General features: G+C 40.7%; 1 protein-coding gene across 1 annotated transcript; it reads right to left on the bottom strand.

The window, feature by feature from the left end:
* Window positions 1–766: 766 nt before the first annotated feature.
* Window positions 767–20,949, bottom strand: LOC306735958 (polycystin-1-like protein 2; the record flags this gene model as incomplete). The annotated part of the gene is made up of 41 exons (XM_079217530.1): window positions 767–1,083; window positions 1,196–1,327; window positions 1,414–1,515; window positions 1,648–1,858; window positions 2,410–2,570; window positions 2,654–2,781; window positions 2,873–3,006; window positions 3,548–3,878; window positions 4,940–5,125; window positions 5,209–5,349; window positions 5,426–5,522; window positions 5,862–6,334; window positions 6,765–6,984; window positions 7,072–7,286; window positions 7,963–8,162; window positions 8,280–8,426; window positions 8,536–8,714; window positions 8,834–8,935; window positions 9,916–10,146; window positions 10,260–10,450; window positions 10,617–10,842; window positions 10,932–11,060; window positions 11,518–11,638; window positions 11,731–11,855; window positions 11,935–12,081; window positions 12,363–12,500; window positions 12,614–12,793; window positions 13,144–13,286; window positions 14,139–14,351; window positions 15,713–15,854; window positions 15,942–16,053; window positions 16,163–16,361; window positions 17,077–17,215; window positions 17,314–17,441; window positions 17,537–17,947; window positions 18,038–18,267; window positions 18,349–18,496; window positions 18,930–19,040; window positions 19,610–19,798; window positions 19,886–20,044; window positions 20,634–20,949. 41 exons carry the CDS (start codon window positions 20,947–20,949, stop codon window positions 913–915), a joined length of 7,458 nt encoding a protein of 2,485 aa, XP_079073656.1. The 3' UTR covers window positions 767–912.
* Between the last annotated feature and the right edge of the window lie 119 nt (window positions 20,950–21,068).

Here is a 21,068-nt window from a genome sequence, read left to right as displayed (position 1 = left end):
ATATTATTGTCTCTCTGACTGTCAGGAAACCTTCAATCTAGTGTTCAGACGACTGCAGTGACCAAGTTGACTCGGTCGTTGTGGCTGGTTAACCGTCTCCGCTGTCACTTGGCTCGTGAGTCCCCCCTCAGTCCGTCAACGACGCATGTCGTTTCCAGCAGACAGCCCGAGCTGCATCGGGAGCCACGCCCACACGGATGACGCATTACGTAAAAACGACGTAGGGATTATTTGTACGTAAGAAGAAATCCATTCAAACTTTGTTCAGGTTTTTTGTCGCACAGTACGTACAAAATAATACTCATATAATGCACCAATAATTTCACAGCAGGCATTTTGAACATTAATTATTGCCCTTTTTCATTTAGGTGGGCCAGGGCCCTGGTATTGTGCATAATGACACACTACATTTAATGGGACCATCTTTTATTGTATTAATTACACCTGTTTATTCTACGATGCCATGTCAAAATGGTTGATGGGAGTACACTGTATGTCATATTTTAAACGTTTTATTGTTTTATTATTAATTATCTTGAATATTATTCGTGTGAGTGCTAAATTGTGTGATATGTGTACTGCCCATTGGGAGAACACAAGCTTGGTCTTGTTTCATAATAAGCAATAATGTGAAACAAGTCAGATTGATGCAGATACAATGTTTACGTAGTACCCATGAATATTTTGTATTTATTTGCTTAGCAAAATATACAGCAGCCTAAATACAGTGCCACAGTGCATAACATAAGGATCATCCTTGGTTCCTACTTTCTCTCAGTGTTTGAGCTTCTCCTACAAGAGTGACATATCTGCAGCAGTAGAGACAAATGCTAATAATTTACCGACTTGAAAAGACAATTCAGTCACAAAGCAACAAAAGCAAAAAGTGAAGCAAGGGACTCTGAAAGCATGTCAACCATCAGTAATATTCTCAGAAGAAACCGTTGAGGGTCCAATATTTGAAGCAGATAAACCAACTGGCCTCTCAGTTGGGCAGTCGCCAGCTTGTTTCTTACATTTGAGTCCAAACAAACTGAAGACTTTCATCAGCATCAGGTCCACAATCTCTTCCTCTTCTGACGGCTGTAAGAACAGTGAGACATGTGCATAACTTAATGAGTAACAAGTTATCTGTAATGGGAAGATCTCACTCCTTCTACAACATGACATTTCAGACTGAGCATGGGTGAGTTACCTTGTGATGGATTTGCTCTTGACTGAATGCTACCAGAATGACAGAGATGAAGAGGTTCAGCACCACAAAGGTCATGAAGATAATGCAGGAGCCGATGAGGAAAGCTCCAAGCACTGGATTGTAATTCAGAACCTGAGGGATCAGGAGAAAGACATGCACTGAAGAAGGGTCAGCTGTTATAATCTGCTGTGGTACATTTAAAATAGCCTCATACTAACCTCTTCATAGTTAAAAATGCCAAGCTGCAGGCTGACCATGGTCTGTGCAGCATTCAGCAGAGTACGATAGGAGTATAGCTTCCACCCATACATCAGGTTAGACTGAAAAATAGAAAGTTAGTCTCTGTGTTAATGTAACGATACCATCACTACCGTAAACAAAAAGTGTTAAAATGGGAAGTAATGCAGTGACTCCAGCAGCATGATGATGTTGAAGTGTGGGAAACTGCTCACAGCGATGGAGTAGGCCAGGAACATGATGGTCATGACCACCAGGAAGCCTGAGATATCAGTCCAGGCTCGCTGCAGCGTGGCTGTGATCATGTGCAGCTTCGGGTTCAGTCTCAGCAGGTGCCACAGTTTGACTGTAGCCAATAGCACCAGGAAGGCAATCAGATACCCCAGCACTGCATCGGCCTTGGCTGTCTCATGGAAACTGGCGTATCTGGAGACAGAACATGAGTCTTGCTTTACAATCTATTGAAATAGGTTTTGAATACATTGAGGAAACATAGTTGACCTAGTAATGCTTTCCTATTTATTGAGTTGAAATTAAATTCAAATAACAGATTCTCTGTCTACATATTCATTTCAAAAAGTTAAACAGGCGTATTCTCTCTGAGCATTTGTCAGATAATGCCAATTATAAAATGTAGACCTCTTCTGATGTGTCTAATTTGGTCTGAGCAAAACATCTTCTTTCACTAACTTACACATCACTGTAAAAACTGTTTGCAAAGAACTAAAATATTTCCCTCACATAAATTTTGTATCAACCAATTTTCAGCTTTAAGTGAGTGTATTGGTGAAATTGTGAAAAAAGCATGTACTGTACTGCAAAGACAACATTCTGGTAACTACAAAAGGAACACACAGTCAAAAAAGAAAGAAATACAAAAAATACTCAGAAAATGAGCAAAACTTGTTGTTCATATTAATGTTAAGATTAAACCCTGTATACGGACTCTTATGGGTTGTGTTATTCTAACTGCTTACTGGTCTTTGTTGTTCTGGTAGTATTCCATGTCCCGCTTCCCAAGTAAAGTCCTCTTGATGAAAACAGACAGCGCGCTCCAGCTGAGGATGATAATTGCCAGCTCGAGCAGGTTCAACTTACTCTTGAAATAAGCCCATCTCTGATGCTTCATCAGCTTTGCCTATTAGGAGGACAGTAGTTTGTGTGAGAAGTCGTTATCATTACCAGTGATGGTCGTAAATTCAAGGTATAATTAATTAATACCTGGACAAACATGTAATAGCTGATGAAGAGGAAGTAAATTGCTTCAGAGGCCATGACAAAGATGTGAAGGCCTCCGGTCGACTGGTAAAGACGCACACTCTGAAGCTCACTGCGGAACTGGAAAGCTCCTTGAAACACCAGGCGACAGACAACATGCTTCCTTTAACATTTAAAGTTTCTGTGCAGCTTCCACATAATAGCTGGACATAGACTACTTACCTATGGCTGTGGTCTCCAGCATGAGAGTGACGATACAGAAGAGGTTGACATTGGCATTGTACACAGTGAATTCTACAAAGACCGCTTGGGTGTACACATCAAACCAGGTGTTGTCATAAAGGTACTGAACGGATCTACAAGGAGACAATATGATAAAATGTATAAATGTCATGAAGCAGCCAGTTCTGATGCAGAGGCCAACATGTGGCACAATTTTGTCATTGCTACATTAATTTGAGGTTAATTACAAGATAAACAATGTATTATTAAGGAGTATGGCATATTAATGTACTATACAAATGTGAATTTACAATGAATGTACAACAACATATGCATTTGTTTCCTCTCTATCATATAAGGCTGCAAGTAACAATTATTTTCGTCTTTTGTAGAAAAGCTATCAAGAAAAGCTTTAATTCCCTTAACGTACAGGAACTGCGTGTAGCATTTAGCGGGATCTATTGACAGAAACTGAATATATTATTGATAAGGATGTTTTCTTTTGTGTATAATTATTTCTAAAAAGGAACACATTTCTGTTAAATGATGCCAAATCCTACACACTGCACCTTTGAGAAGCTGGAACCTACGAATATTTGACGTTCATATTTCATCAATAAACTAATCGGTAAGTAAACTTATCTTTTCACTGATCATCTGTTTTATCATGCCTACCTGCTGGAATTATGTAAATCTGGCCCTAAATCCACCACAAACCCTCCTCCTCTGTAAAGCTTTACGCTGCCCCAGATGGGGAAGGCCCTCAGCTGACGCTGGGACTGGTACGTCCACGGGCTTTGAAGGTTCAGCGAGGTGTTATCACCCTCAGAGCGGCTCCAGCCTGGACCATAGGAGCCCATGTCTTCCAACTCCCATGAGTATGGAGCGTGACAGTCCCCCTCAGGCTGCTGCATGGAGGGAGCCACGTGGCAGGAGTTTGGATGCACCCTCACCTGGCGAAGGCGAGCATTACCCACCAGCTTGGAGTTTCCATCTGTGATGAATCCTGTGATTATCAGGTAACAAGAATAAAAACATTTAAAGTAAAACGTTTTGTCACACTCAAATAAACAATGAAGTAAAGTCTTTGTCACAACTATCTCCATATTTTGACCCACAGAAGGCTTTATTTAGACCGTTACAGGTTAATGACAGGAAATGTTTAAATGCATTTTATACTTTACTGTAAACATATAGTGTTGATATCAGTAAGATATAAGTAAAGTAGTAAAACGCACAAGAAAGGGTACAATTTCAGGCATTGTGAATATATGAATAGCTCTGAAGCGAGCTAGGAAGATCGTAGCTGACCCCTCTCACCCTGGTCACAGCCTGTTTGAGTCCCTTCCCTCTGGCAGGAGGTTGAGGTCCATCAGGACCAAGACCTCACGCCACACCAACAGTTTTTTCCCGTCGGCAGTCGGGCTCATCAACAGAGCCCGGGTCCCCCACAGACTGATTCTGTCACCCCAGGACTATTTTCCGGACTACTTTTCTGACTATTTTTTTCACCCCAGGACTATTTTTCGGACTATTTTTTTTTCACTCCCCCGCACATTTCATATTTAAACACTCATGCCACTTAACATACACTTTAACTTAAACACACACGTCACTTTAACATACACTTACATTAACGTTATCTGTTTGTCTGAGCACTTTATCTTATACTTGATTTAATATTATTGCACTGTTGTTTCTCGTTGATTGTTGTTTGTGTCGTCTCATGTCTAATGTATGCACCTTCCGCCTAGAAAAATTCCTTGTTTGTGTAAACATTCCTGGCAAATAAACGGTTTCTGATTCTGATATATAATATCTAATCATATTTAACAATACTATTGCACAACAATATACAAATACAAGGATCAGATTACCATACAGCAACCGAAGCCAAAATAAACAAAAAGCTGATATTAGCTACATATCTATTTGCCAAATGACGATAACTGAATAATCAGCATGTGTTTTCCATTTTTGTTACATGTAGACAAACACTAATTTACAGATATTAAAGGTGATTTATGCAGTCATGCAAATCAGTTAATAACGTCACGACATACTGACCGAGGTGCTCTCCAAACACGTTGCTCAGTAGAGTTGTGTTTGCCCAGTTGAACATATCCTGAATACTCATACTGTCAGAGATCCCTCTGCTGAAGCTCTGGCGAATGTGTTGGGTCAGAAAGTAAGCATTGGGGTCCCTCTGACCGTACGCCACCAGGAGCAGCATCCACATAAATCCCATGTAGGCTGCATTACAAACAAACATCTCCCATCAGCATCAGAAGACAGATTACATTGCTTCATATACTGTATCAATGTGGTTCTCCTACCAAGGATCTCCTTTATTAGTGCGAAGACTTTCTGTTCCTTAATCATGTTGTTCCTTATCTTCTCGATGTCAGTGGGAGGTGGCGGCTGATAGAAACTGCATGTGCTGTCTCTTCTTGCTGCCCGCACTGTATCAGGATCATCTGAGAAAGAAATATTGTACTGACATGTTTTGTTTTTTCCCACAAAACAAATACAACACAAATGTAAAAGTTGTACCTGTGTTCCTCAGATTCTCATCTATCTGAGGCTCTCCGTACTCCTCTTGGTCAACTTTCTTTACAACAAGTGCAAAGAAAGCAGCAAAACCAAGAACCTATGACAGAAAAACTTCAATACCAGGGGACCTCATACTGATCAATGTATTACATACAGTCAGTATGTACTGAAGTACAGAGAGGTACATGTACTACCCAGAATGCCTTGCAAATGGTTATGAAGTAACTAATTTATTGACATCATATTTGTTATTAAACAATTCAAATAATTGAAAACAAACAATAATGTTTGTAGCTGAATCAAAGTACAGTTTTTTAATTAATTAATTTATCATTTTGAATGTCGTCTCAAGCCCAAGCTCACTTAATGAATGGCTTTCTAAACATTTGCAATGATATTCATGTTCACTCTGAACATTTACTGTCACGTCGCTCACCTTCAGAGGTTGAGTAATGAAGAGACTCTCAAAGAAGGAGACCATCATGGAGATAAGCCAGCTTATGGAGCGGTCTTTCCCGTACGTCAACCCATACATCATGGTGAAGTATCCTGACACACCGCTGGTTGCGATCACCAGGATCCAACCAACAAGTACAAACCACCACGGCAGCCCGCCTTGACAGCACTTCTTGGTGGACTCTTCGTTGACGCTCTCTTCTGGACTGGGGCTGCGGTCCAGCTGGTCTCCCTCCAGACTGGACGAGTGGAGGTGGTACTCCAGAAGACCCTTCATTCCCTGAACTTGCTGCATGGCTCGGTTGTAGCTGTCCGGGTTTGGAAAACGAGAAAGTCCCAACAAACCTAGCTCCTTCTCAACATGACGCAGCTGCTTGTATAGGTACCGGCTGTTGTTGCTCTTTTTCTGAACTTCATCTGATGTCTTCTCAGGGCTCCCCAACACACTGTTTTCTGAAACAAAAAAACAAAACAAAAATAAAATGAGACCACAGGTAGGCCATAGATGATCTAAAAAACAATTTAGACCACTGACAATGTCACCAATCACATCACCATCATCTTATCGTTCAATCACAAGGCTGGGTGTATCAGGAGAGCTTGCTTGACAACTTTATTATTTGTATGTAAAAGAAAAGATTCAGTTTGCCATAACCCATAATCCAATAATTTGTATATTTTTGTATACAAAATGAATCAAGCCAGAAAACATTGCTGAGGAAAAATAAATCCTGAAGATTTTTATTTAAATATTTCCTTTGAATTAAATTGTCCTTACATCAATTCATTGCCTTTTTTTCTTAATAAGTATGTCCTCAAAATGGACCACCCAATAAAAATGTGAAACAGATGATTTCAGAGCAGTATGACTTTTCTTTTGTACCTTGTTCTAGATTAACTGCATGTAAACTGAGAATCATAGAGGAATCCCTCTTGGAGGCGTCAGTGTAGAAGTCTCCAGCTGCACGGTTCTGCTGTCTGATTATGTCCTCCACCAGAGACAGCAGCGCGTTGATGTCCGCCGGCTGACCAGGCCGGAGCTCCAGGTGAGGGAGTGGACTCTTCATGGCCTTTGAGAGTGACTGAGCAATTCTCTTTATGTCCTAACGGAGAAACATCAATTCCTTTAGAGGTGTAGAACAGAGGAGTTATCACTTCCAAATCCCAGATATGGATATCGGTTAACTCACCTTGATCACTGTGTCTGGTGTGATGTCCTTCAGTGTTTTCTGAGGGGAAGACGTTTGCGAGGGAGAAACTCGACCAGTCTTTCCTTGTTTACACGTGTCTTTCTCTCGAGGCCGAGTGTTTCTGAAGATACTCACGATAAGGAGATTGATGGGAAACATGATGATTGAACTTTGAACTCCGATCACAACTTGTTGCCAGGTGAACTCGATGTGACCTGCAAAGTAAAGTATTACTTTAAATCAAGTTTAAAGGGGTGTGAATAATGGTCAGGGTCTTCTAATTACTCTCTCAGTGAGACTTTATTTTGATACTTATCTATCCATTTAGCAGTCTACAGCAGTATACTTTCCTTACTCCAGGTCATTGCCATAAAAATAAATAAGAAATATTTTGCATGTGTGCATGATGTTTCAGGAGGCAAGTTAGTGCTGAAGACCAGTGTGGTGGCAGGGGCGTGGTTGGGCTCAGCTGCAGAGGGAAGTCGGGGAAGTGGCTCAGGGAACAGTGCCGGGAAGAGGCCTAACTGGCCTCAGCTGTGACTAATTGTTTCTCTCTCCGATATAAACGGCAGTAGGGCCGAAGGCGCGAGAGAAAGCCGGAGCCACAGTCTGGAAGACCGGCAGAGAGAGAGCCTGAGTCACAGGCAGTTGGGATGTGGCATTCAATAAAATCATCAAGAACCTCCAAAACAAAGTGTGCTGGTATCATTGTGTGATGGGAGACGCCACGGGGGTAATCACGTCTTTTCTAGGAATGTATGGGCGGAAATTGAGTTGGATTTGAAGAACTAATTTGAAAGTATTCTATTGTATAGTAAAGTAATCAAAGTTATATATCGTATTGACTTAGTCTATAGGTATTTTCTAGAAGCTTTATGTTTTGTTACCTACCCAGGTCCATGGTTTGCTCAGAAGGGTCAGTGGGGATGCCCCAAAACATGATACTGGTCAGCATGGTGCAAAGCAGCAGGGAAAAACAGCAGGACACTCGCTGCACTCGTGTGAAAGTGCTGCAGGGAGGCCGACTGATGACCGAGAACCAGATGTGGCCGTCCCTGAAATCCTTGGCAGTCTTCATGAAGAACAGGTTACTTGAAAGAAGTATTGGGGGAAAGAAAGGAAATGTGGATTCGGGCAAAATAATAAATCACAGACTCAAGTCAGATTCCTTGGTAATGTGTTTTTACCAGGTCCATGGCTGGTCTTACCTAAACTTTTTCAAGTCCATCTCTGTGGCTACTGAGAAGACTTTGTCAAGAGCGCACTCTCCTACATCTACAGCCAGCCAGGAATTACACAGAAAGTGCCATTTCTGGCCACTCTCCAGATCTTGCACCATTACTTTGTTGACGTACCTGTAACATTTAATATTTATCTTGTGTAAGTAGTAATGGTAAAAACACAAGATCAACTTCATGATTTAATCCTCTTTGGTGTCACAACGTCTTGCCCTCTAACCCGTACCATGCAGGATGTGCTCCAGAGTTGTCGTGCCACAGCCTGATGCTCTGCAGATCACCAAGGGAAAAGTGTGTTGTCAGCAGGAACATGTCCACCCCACCCCTCTCAAACACTGGTTTCTCAGTGTCTGTCAGGTGATGGGGCTCACTTTCTCCCTCTGTGCCCAGAAGGGTTATCGTCACCTAAAACCAAAAAAGGTCAATCAGGATGGACAGAGTTGTCAGCATCATACATATGCAACAGAAGCAGCAGGCAGGTGTTGTTACTGTGGGTCCTCTCAGCTTTAACAGACATTACTGACCTGGGAGGAGGTGGATGCACCATGCCGATGACCTGTGCTGATATTCAGTATATAATGATACTCAGCCAAGGGGTCATTATCCTCCAGCACTGTAATCTTGACCTACAAGTGAATACAAATACACATTTCCTGATTGCTAAATTCAATGACACAACTATGTATCAAAAATAAGATAAATGAAGCAATGTAAGGCATTCAAATCATAAACGGCTTGAATATTTTAGTATTTTAATGTGATTGCTTTTTGTAGAGGTTCAGAGCTGGTGTCTCAGTATTTACTGAGAACATTTTACTTTATATGCCTAGAACACTAACGTCGGGTGAGTTTCACCAGAATGATTGTTGTTACGTTATTTTCATTGTGTTGCTTTTGTCTGAGTTGCGTGGGTCCTTCTGTAGCTTCATGCTGCTCACAGACGTTAGTGAAGTTGGGCGTGTCTTCCTGCTCCGATCACAGTTTTTTTCTACAGGCACCTGTTCGGGTGATTTTCACCCGACGTTAGTGATAGTGTAACTATTTTTTTTGGGGGGGGGGTTTAACATTGACTTTTAACATTAATTAACTTTTCCTTCACAGAACAAAACTCACATGTCCCAGGAACATTTTTCATGGTCTCCACGTGATACCTGTTTATCGTTTTATGAGAAGTTCTATAGGATAAAATAAAAATACTAATACTTCAACTTGCCTTGTATTGTTGTATTTGAATATATTTAGATGAGAAGTATATTTTATCAGGTACATTATATCGGGTGGAATTCACCCGACGTTAGTGATAGTGTGACTATTTTTAACGTTAGTGTTCTAGGGTTAAATGTAGCTTGTTACTTTGTAGAACAAGGTTTACTGCACAAAACATTCAATGACCTCACAGAATTTGATGAAACAGGCCAACTCGACATGAACTGGGATGCTGCATTTCAGGATACAGATACAGTGACATCTCAAATTCTGCCAAGCACTAATACTTTGAGGCTATCATAATATATGTGTGAGCCCTAACATCTGAATCAGACTTCCCAAATGTTCTGGCATTTCAAATCAACAATATAAAGTTGTGAAAGTCTGCACTGAGAATCACCTTTGCCGAGTCTTGGATGTCTTTTCTGCGTGCCCATATAACCACCATGAGATAGGCAGCAAAGATGGACCCCACAAAACACACCACCACAGGATTGTTAGTGAACGTAGAAAAAAGTTCTGCAGTGCGTGACACGTCAACTAAGTTTGGCATGACAAAGAAGGAGCTGCCAAAGAAAGTCAAGTGGTTACAGAGGCAGTGGGTAACCAGAGTTGTGGTGAGTGGACCGACCTGAATAAAAAAAGAAAACCAGCCTGGTCAGACTTCACAGCTCATTTTTAAAGGTTTAATGCACAAAACATACAATGACGCAACCACTGTGGATGTGTTTGTTTATAACTTACCCTGCAGCCATCTTCACTCCAAGAAGATCCAGTTTCATTCCAGTATTTGCACTGGGCAGCAATGGAAATGACAGTGACAGTGGCATCCATGGATTTGATGCCAGGCTCAACAATGGGCTTCATCACAAGGTAGTGCTCTCCAACTTCTCCTGTTCTGTCTTTGGGACTCAGCACCCAGGTGTATTTTTCCTCTGTGTTAAAATTGCAGATATATTCATACAAACACACACAAATGGAGGCTTACACATACGGATCTGGCTAATTCTCTCATCGTGATAACCATGCATTTAATGTTAAATTGACTTTCAGTCATATTAGGTACTCAAACAAAAGTTTGTCAGGTAGTTTTAATTTTACCTCCTTTGGTGTTCTCTAGAGGCATCTGAGTCTTTGCTACATAATTCTCATCATTTGGATAATCTTTATATCCCAGGAATAGCATGAAGGATATGTTTTCAGACGGCTCCATTTTCAGCACCAGTGTTACATCCGGCAAGGGAACGTTAATTATTAATGTGCTGAAATTGGCCAGGTCCAGGACCGTGCTGTTGTCCTGCCCAACATCAAGCCTTGGTAGGAATATCTGAAAACAAAGAAAACACATTAGGCTGAACAATCCACCAATGTTGTCCAAAGTAAAATAACTAAAACTATCTTTCAAACAGACATTACCTCTATCTCGTTGGGTAAATTCTCGACAGAAATGACAGTGCCGTTCACTCTGGTGAGAGAAATGGATCCTACAGTTCCTGTGATGTTTTCCTCCTTCCAAGAATACGGGTTCTTCTCAAAACTCATCATCTAGAAGGACGGGGAACATACGTTGCTATATGTTCAAATCAAATTGTGCAAAACTGTGACTCAGATTACTTCATGGCCCTCGAATTTTTACAGACATTGCTGTTCAGTTTTTTTCTGTTGGGTTTATAGTTGTAGATGTTATCTAGGACTGCTTACTTGTTTTGGTCTTCGTCGACTAAGATTTCTTTAGTAAATTAGTCAGTTTGTATGTTTTTTCCTGCTGAATGACTTATTTCCAAGAAACTTAAGAGCACATCTCTGGTAAACACAATATTTAAAGTGGTGTTTTTGTGTGATGCTTTGTGGAAAAACTCAGTTTTACAGATCTGTTGATTCAATCAATCAATCATACATTATAATGTCCAGATAAAAGCAGACTTTGGTAACTAAACACATTTAAAAAAGGTCATGGTGATAATTTATCTGGCTGTATCAGCATCTTCACTGCACTACGTACCCTGACATCCACTGGCTCCTCTGGAGAGACAACATCAGCAGGCAGTGCGGGGAAGGAAAATCTGGAGGAGCTGTTCTTCTGGACATTTACTTCCTGCATTTGCATCTTTTCTGGAGACACTCTGCAGGATGCAGAAGCAGAATTATTAGTAATTTCAGTAAACCCTAGTTTATTCTTAAGTACAAGCTCTAGCCAGTGTTAGTAATCTCTTACCTGTTGACATACACACTGATCTGACCAGAATCAATGATGGCAGGGTCTCCATCCAGCATTTTATTATTCAGCAAAGCACTTTGAACATTGCTTATCCCAGAAAGAAGAAAAGCTGAGACCTTTTTCTGAGGAAAACATATGATGTGATGTTTGGTGCCTGAAAAAACTGATATTTAACAATATCAGTGATATTTTTGTTCTTACATTTGACGAAACATTCAAAATATTACTGGCTGCTTCGACTATCGGTGTAGCTGCTTGCACAACTTCTCCTTTATCTCCATCGTCCTGATAAACACTGAGAGTGTTGAGGGAGGAGCTAAGGTCTACCAACAAGGAACCCGCTTCTTCCTGGAGAAGATATAACACAGAAACAGAAAAGATTACAGTTGATCTTTGTCCAACTTTTAAAAGAGGTGATGAATATGTATTACACATCTTATGTATATCATTTTCAATTTTTTAAATGTTCTTCTCAGTTCACTCAGGCTGAGGATGGCAGTTCAAGTTTTGAAATGCTGCATCCTGAAAATGTATTCCATTCAGACTGAAGCCTCCTCTTAAAATAACTTTAAACAAAGCGCTGTTTGTACCACATTTTCTTAACTCTAAACTGATCTACGGTACTGTACCTGAGCAGCGGGACTGAGCTCGTCTGGGCGCTGGGTGAGTCCGGCCACAGCTCTGGCCGTCACTTGCACTTCCTGAGTTGTGTTGCTCGGTGAGTCCAGCAGAATTGTTGTCATTTTGGTCAGCATTTGCTTTCTGAGCTGAGAGAGGAGGAAGGGCTGATCACCACCACGTTGCACTGCACTCACACACAGTACAACAAATATCACAACAATATATCACAACAGTTTCAACATCGACCATATGCTGTTACCTTCGTCCTTGCATCCTTCTGATTTGGGACGTCGTCTGTATTCAGCATATCAGAAACTGAAGTAAATATTTGTCCGAGCGCCTCACCCGAGAGAAGACCCTGCTGCTCTAACTGACTCACACTGTACTCCACTGCCGATTGGAGAGCCTCCACAGATGTGCTCAAGCTGCTTTTTCGTACCTTGAGGGACAGAAACAGTCACTCTGAGCGATTCAAAGACTTTCAGAAGGACAACCTTTTTAAACGGCTACGTCTTGACAGTGATCGCCACCTCAATCGACACTTCACATTACTTCCATCCGGTCTGAGATACAGGGCTCTAAAATGTAAAGGAGTTGCTTCAGCAGAGGCTTTTGACATCTGCAATAACAACCGGAACAATCTTCCTCGTTGGCACTGTTGTGATCGATGAATGAATACATGATGATTTAGTGTAGTATCTGTTTCTGTGTACTGGTTGTGAAAACAAATCTCCCTCTGGGGCAATACATCCAAATCTTGTTTCTACAAAATACTGATAGATGACACACCTGAGTGGAGACAGTAGTGCTGGCTTTCTTATATTCATTTTTCACAGTCACTACGACAGACAAACTGTAGTTGTTGTTCTTATCTCCGAGAGGCAGGAAGACAGATTTCACTTCATTTGCGTTACTGCAGCGCAGATGTTTTCCTTAAAGACAAAAGGGACAATTCAGTAAAACTGTTGGAAGGAATTCTTAATTATTTTTCTGCATAGATGTTACTAAATGGCCTAAGCATTGACATTAATCACAGGCAACTATGTTTTAGAGGAAAGGGCATTTTCAAAGGTAAGCCATCTCATCAAATTCAATCTACATTTATTTTTGATCTACAACAATTTTGAAGGAGTTCAAAAATCTCCCCAGACAGGGTTCTCTCCTTTGAATTAAAACAAATATTTCATATGGTTTGACGGCAAAAGAGCTCAATTACTTAGTTCAGAAATCTCCTCCCTCTTCCTCATTTTAAATTCCAAAAATTTGAATATGCCAATTGCAACACAAGTTGTCCATTCTCAGTGCGTGTGTACCATAAGTTTCAAGTTTCCACACCACACTAAGTTTCATACTGGATTGATTGGTTTCTAAACTAGTTGTGATGACACAAAATCATGGTTCAACGTCCACGTCTACAAGTGAGATTTAACGTAAGCAAATAGTAACATCCCCTTTAGCAGATGAACGTGAGAACAGACTTCTGGTATCAAACTCTGCACATACTGATCATCACTCTGCATGGTGAAGTCAAGCAACAATAAATACAACACATTTTTGAGTGGAAGGGGACTTTAAATCTCGGTTTCACCAATCAATTCAAAACTTTTCTTACTTTGGAATACGTGTCACATGCATAAAACAACTAATTGACACAAACCTTAATCTGCCTTTTCCTCACGTCCTGCCAGCAGATTCATACTGCTCTACATTCCTTCTCTTTCTTATTTAAAGATTGCCTTGTGACGCGAGTGATTCAACCAAAAGGTAACTGTGCATGATCTCACCTGTGTCTGTTTTGAAGCAATACAAACAGCCTGTGGAGCAGAAAGAGCTTGATTTGCAGGTGATGTCAAAAGCATCGAGAACTGTTCCTGACAGTGGAGAGATGCTACATGAGGGGGGGCGATTGTCTGCAGGAGCCTCTGGAGCAGTTGATTCAGTTGGCTCAGGACCTGGTATTGGAAAAGTGTACTTGGCAAAACCTGGCTCATCCTTGCCTGTAAAAAAAGAAGAAAACATACATTTTGTCAATCAATTTCTTTCAAAGCCAGAGGTTTGAAAAATATGTATATTAATATATTTCAATTTAAACAAAACAAAGAGATAATTTTGAGTAGTTTTGAACAAAGCACTGAGTTTCAAACAAGGTTTAAATGTGCCCAAAGACGATGAATTGGGATGGAGGTTATAGATGACACAGAGCGCCCAGGGAACTGTTCTGAGTATATGGGACATCATAGAAATAGAATAGGAGTAAAACAGTGAACAGTTTTTTTGTGGTCATTTGACTAGTACAAAAGAAGTGTACTTTCCTACGCTGGGACAAGAGTGTTTGGATGAAGCATTACGTTGTTTACTACTTACATTTTACAACGATATTAATTGTTAAATTGAACTAATTTAGTTAAATTAGTTAAATGCTTTGTAGCGTTGTTTTAGACGTCACTTAAAACCTCACCTCAGAGGTTATACTTCATTTTCTAGATTCTAAACTGAGGTTAGCCCGGTTTCAATGGCTCAGTGGCAACGGTAACATGGCCGCCACTCTGACCATCCTGCTACGTTGATTTGAACAGAAAATAAATAGGGTGTCTTCATATACATATCTTGGTGTCTACATTGATATCTCAGTATGTGGACGGTTGTGCAACGTTACAACAGATGATGTATTTTTTTAGAAGGCTTAGACTCGATGGTGTTAATAGTGCACTCAAGATTCTGTTTTATTCAATTATTTTAGAGAGTGTAATTCGATATGGCATACAAGTATGTTATCCCAGTACAGTGAAAGTATACGCTCCAACGGCCATGAAGATCACTATCTGCAGCCCTTATATGAACGCTCTGTGCTCAGGCAGGCACAGAGAGTTTGGCCCAACAACCCAACACATATTCTGAACCCATTCCAGCTGTTGCCTTCAGGCAGACGGTTCAGAATGCAAATCTGAAGCCTCAATTGATGCAAAAAATTCATAAAGAAATATTAAACAAGAAGTATTATTATATGATATTATTTAATAACTAATATATTGTGACTTGATTATCCATTATCTGTGTTGATCACACCTGGTTTTATTGTCAACATGTGTATTTAAGAATTTTTATGCATGAGTGGATGCATGATCTACGTTTTATGCGTGCATGTGGATTGTGTGATATAGCGGCTTGGAGCCCAAGACAAATTTATTAAAGTATATCTTATCTTATGTTAGAATGAACCTCATTTGGGCATAAAAATAACCATTGTGTGGGTTCACAAACTCCAGACTCTTAATTAATGTGGTGTTCCCATTTAATATATATCTAAAAAAATGCCGCATTGCTGAAACGAACATCATGACTATGGATGAAAACGCACCATAAGCAATCACACTGATGTTGTGCAATACGTTCCTTGAAACTTTCAAATGTTGGCTATGTACAACATATTCAGTGTTGCCATCCTGCCTCTCAATTAGTGGCCTCCTTCCTGCTTTGGAGTAACATGTTTTAAGGTCATCCTGGGAAAAGAAAATCTGTTAAAAACTGACACATCAATCACTTACGCCACTGTTACAAATCAATTACAGTTGCTGTCCCAGTCTTACCGCCAAAGGTTTGGGGTCCTCAATATACCAAACTACATCTGGGCAAGTTGTCACACAGCTCAGTCTGAGCTTCACATGATCGTTGACATTTATTGAAGCACAGTCGTCACAACTGCAAGAATAAAAGTAGTTATTCAAATGTCATTTCCAGTATTTAAAAAACCTGCTCAATAATGATATTGAGCATATTTGCGCATTTATTGTAAATGACCCCTGTTTACCTGATGGTGACGTCTGTGAATTCTTTTGGCGCAACAGTTATGCACTTTGAAGCTGAAGCAAAGTCAACCCATTTCCTAAACCAAGTGGTTCTCCTCACAGTTACAGTGTACTTGAAAACATCAAAGGGATTTGGAAGGCAATCTTTTTCAATAACATGAGTTTCACCCTTTGTTTTGTTTTTGCATTTGCAGTTTCCTTCTGTGTGGAAAGAAGCCGAAACAGAGCTTTAAAATAGCATTCCAACAATAAAGATATCACAGAGACAAAAATCATGAATCACAGTATCATTATAACCGTGCAATTGAACATTGAAGCAACCCCTGTGAGTGCGTTCACATGTGCACTGGTGTCCCAGTTATGATCAGAGGTTTTGGATGTTCTGTGTTTGTAGGTAACATGTTAATATCATATCCTGTCTGCATACATCTGGTCAAGCACTTGTCTAGGTTTTGAGAAACCAGAATATGCTATTTGGAGTGTGCTAACAGAAACCAGAATAGTGAAGACATTAGATATTAGGGAGGTTTCTCCTCAGTGTGATCATTGTAAGAATGTAATGAGAATTTACATCAAAATGAGACGGAAAGTCTGACTCCAGTAATAATTAAATGAGAGTGAAGGTTGGACACTGGATACATTGTACTGGTCCTCTTATCATCCACATTGCTGGTGATCAGATGGGGAAATCAAATCCAGCAGTTTCTATCCACACAGCCAGAGACCAAACAGGGAATTTCCGCAGAGACACAAAGTCAGACAAATTATCTGAAACCTGTTATAATGAGCATTCAAAAATGCACTAGCTACAGTTTTGGATTGACTGTGTTTTCCTAATGGTGTTCACCCCTGTAATCACTTCAATTATGATTTATGAATTTAAATTGATCAGTCGTCAATTCATTGTGGTACTTACTACATTCCCATTCAAATGTGAGTCCTTTGCTGGGCAACAATTCAGATCCAGTTACACTCAGTGTGACACTCTGAGTGGAGTCAACTAACGTGTCCGGAGTCGCAGTTATTTTCAAGTTGTCGATACTCACATTACCTGTCTGGAGATGAAACCAAAGTAATTGTGCTGTTACAGAAACAAGCAAACACCTCAACATATGCATTTATCATTATTGTTCGATACTAATATTCAACATACTGCGTTTCCATGTTCATCTGGTGAAAGGTCTGAGTGATTCTGGCAAGCCCGAAGTATGTTCTCTAAGTCCACGTACACCTCAGAGGCAGAGAGGGCATTCACTGCTCGTAGCGTCAGCTTCAACAGCCCTTTACCAAAAGAGTTTAAGAGCATTGAACACATGTATTACACACTATGGGTGATTGTATTCATTTAATTACAGCACAGCTTGAGCCGTAAGTACCTTCAAGTGGGCTGGAGAATGTGTAAGCTTGTAAGCTGCCATTGAGCATGCCTCTATTCTCGGAGAGTGCGTCGCTGGCTCCAGTCAGATTGAAGAGCAGCTCCGCAGGGGCTCCCCGCTCCAACGAAACACCAATGATGAGATCAGTGGAGTCTGGACACACGTCTTCCTCTGCTATCACTGCGGCCTGGAGGCCTTCAATGGGCTCCAGCAGACACAGCTTCAGATCAGTGGACACTGTGTGGGCTGTGACCCTGTTAGAGGCGGTTAGAGTCAGGTTGTGGCAGCCGTGACCAAGCTTCTCTACCACACTTCCACTCAGTGTAATGTTGTGGGATGCGATCCCATTCTCCACTGACAAGTTGGCAACCAAATGGCCTTCATGCTGAATTGTGTAGGAAACATTTGTACCTATTTATGAGAAGAAGAAGAAATTGAATTATTCTGTATTTTGGTGATTCATTGGAAGCATTTACTTCCTACAGTGTTAGACCGACTCACCTGCCTCTACCATAACCTGGATCTGAACAGGACTACCATGAAGCACATTGCATTTAGTGCCACCTGTTGACATATTCCTGCTATAGCACTTAATGACACCAAACTCTCCAACAGGCTGCTGAATGGTTATTGGTTTCTGAGCTGTGACATGCCAGTCACTGGTAGTGCACTCCACTGCAACCATGAAAACACCTGGACGGGTAAATGTGTGCATCACTGTGCTCTCCATCCTGTGAGACAGGTAAAGTAAAGCTTAAACACAGTTACATAAATAGTGAATGAATAAGAACCTATCCCACTGTCTTACTCACTCTGCTGGGCTGTATGGATCAATAGTGTGGCCATCTCCAGCATTCAGTGTGCATGTGAGGTTCCCCTGAAAAGGATTAAGGAGCCACTTCACAGTGATGGTGACATTATCAAAGACGGCCGCCAGCTTGCTCATCAACAAATGGAGTCCTGAAAGGAAAGATTGTTTCAGAGAGGTTTTCCCCAAATATAATGAGCAGGAACCTTTCATCACGAGCATAATGCATCCTGGAGTTAATTCCTGTTGTTACAACATATACATAACATTGCAGTTCATCTAAGTTCACTCTGCTAGTCATGCCAGCGATGCAATCATAAAGTTAAGAGTCAACAGACAAGTTGAGCTTGAGAGGCTACATAGACTGTGGACAATGTAAAGAAATGTGGTTCAGCCATGTAAAGAGGAACACAGGACATGTGAACTCTACATACCCTTAGCTGTAAGGCCGTAAAACAATACATTAAATATATTGGTAGTTAAATATGGCAAAAGGATAAATTGTCCAATCTGATTAAACTCATAATGATTTAAAGTATTATTTTAGAGGGATAAAGTATATGTATAGTGGAAGTAAAATCTGACCATGTTTGCAGGTGTACTCTACTGACAGGTAACTTCCCAGGACAGGACATGGTTCACCAAAAGAGCTCAAATCCACTGGAGCCTGGCAAGCCTGCAGACTGTGGCAATGGGCTGGAATGACACATAAATCAAGTAAATGACAATTGGATTGGATTATTTTCAACATAACTGATCAAGAGGCCTTGGAAATATTGTTGTAGGAGGTTTAACAAGTATGACGCTATTAAATTGTTATCCTATTGAATTGAAATAATCTGTCTGATGTTTCTTTAGCCCTCTAATGAGAGGGTCTAATAGCTCTTTCAAGAGGTTTATTAACCATAAGCAGGAACACCAACTATTTGCTTAGTAATTACATGAACTCCTCCAGCATAACTAAACCCAGACTGATATGAATGAATGTGAATGAATATTTATTCCAAAGCCCATCTATTCAGCTCCTCGGAGGGGATCTGCCTAATGTCTTTTCTGTAAGTGTAATCCTTTTGTCTGCACTGACGTTTTTTGTATTTGACACAAAGCATGAAACAATGACGTAGTTTGTATAGCGTACGGTAAGTAAATACAAATAACCCTTTCAATAAAATGTTCCATTATTCAAAGTACCAGTAAGTTAAGTAAATGTATTGTAATGTAAATGACGAGTAACCTAATCTATTGTACATTTATATTAACAATACCTGTAACAGAATCCATCACATCTATCCAGCTGCACTCCTCCTGGGAGGATGTGGGTGAGGCTGTAAGTTTGGATCTGCAGTAGTGAATTGTTTTTCGACCATAGAAGCTGTCATCTATTACTATAACTTGACCAGAACCACATTGCAATGTTGCATTTTGGCCATCACATGCGATAGATCTTCCAGAATCTGACAAAAAATTATCAAGAATTACATCAAGGGAGCAAACAAAACATAATTATAATGCTTTTCGGTGATTTATTTCTGATTACATACCATACTGGCAAATAAAGTTGAGTTCCTGGCTGCAGTTCAATGCTGCTTCCCACTGGAAGCCTGAATGTTTCAGGATATGTCCGCAGGATGCTTGTGCTCCTGGCATGTTCAACCAGTTACTATAGCTGACATCTGAGCCTTCCAGCCACGCCAGGGAACCTGGGAAAGGACAAAAACCAAAACACTATTTAATTACATCAAACTTCTATTTTGGATTCTCCTCTTTAAGCAACAGAGGTTCGGTCAAGGATCGTTTTCCTTATCTTTTCTTTCTGTAAAGATGCAATTTAGGGATAATAAAAAAAACAAAGCTGGTGACAGGATGAATGAATGATCAGACTCATTCTCTGTGGAGCGTCATAAAGACACATTTGTAAATCAGACCCCTTTACCGCAAGCCTATTGAAAAGCTCAAATGAATGAGGCATATCTCTATGAACACCTGCTGCTTGAGGGAGATATCAACATGTGCCAGTCTTCTAACAAATGTCAGTAAACAAACACATTACAGATTGGACATGCAAGCTACACAATGAGATAGCAGCTGCAGGGATCATTTTCATTCCTGACATTACTGGCTATAATCCCTAATCACAGATTTATACAATTTTAAAACGCTAGTTACTTAAGTAGTAGGTTTCAGAGAAATTGACAACATCACAAACGTGTAAACTCACTACAAATATATATTCAGCCATTATAAGTCGTGCAGTGTCTACAGTTATTCCCCACCCACGTGCCCTCTCACCCTCGGTGGCAGCAGAGTCGAGTGTAAGGTTTGGAGCTGCAGGTGCCAACCCGAGCCACCAGCCCTTCTCCGGGTCCAGGTGCTTCTGGAGGAACTGCTGTGTTTCCTCATTCAGGATGAAGACTAGGTGTCCTCCACCTCGCTCACACCACCCCTGGGCACTGAGGAAGGATCGAGATTGACCCACAAACTCGTAGCAAGAGCCGTCAAAACCCTCTTGGTATTCGGGGCAGGATAGAGCTTCTGCATCCTCCTGAGCAGAACAAGAGAGGAAGAGAACCATCAAAGTCAGTGTGGGGAACATGGTGCTCTCCATCGCTGCATCTGTACACTGTTCAGACTCTCTGGTAACATCGTGTCTTTAAAGGGCTTTGACGTCAGTAATTCTGACACTAGTCTGCACTTTAGGATGATTTCTGACATTAGGGTCTCTCC

The sequence above is a fragment of the Taurulus bubalis genome (assembly GCF_910589615.1).
Source record: "Taurulus bubalis genome assembly, chromosome: 4".
In the NCBI taxonomy this organism is placed as follows: Eukaryota; Metazoa; Chordata; class Actinopteri; order Perciformes; family Cottidae; genus Taurulus; species Taurulus bubalis.
This window is presented reverse-complemented; position numbering and strand designations above follow the sequence as displayed.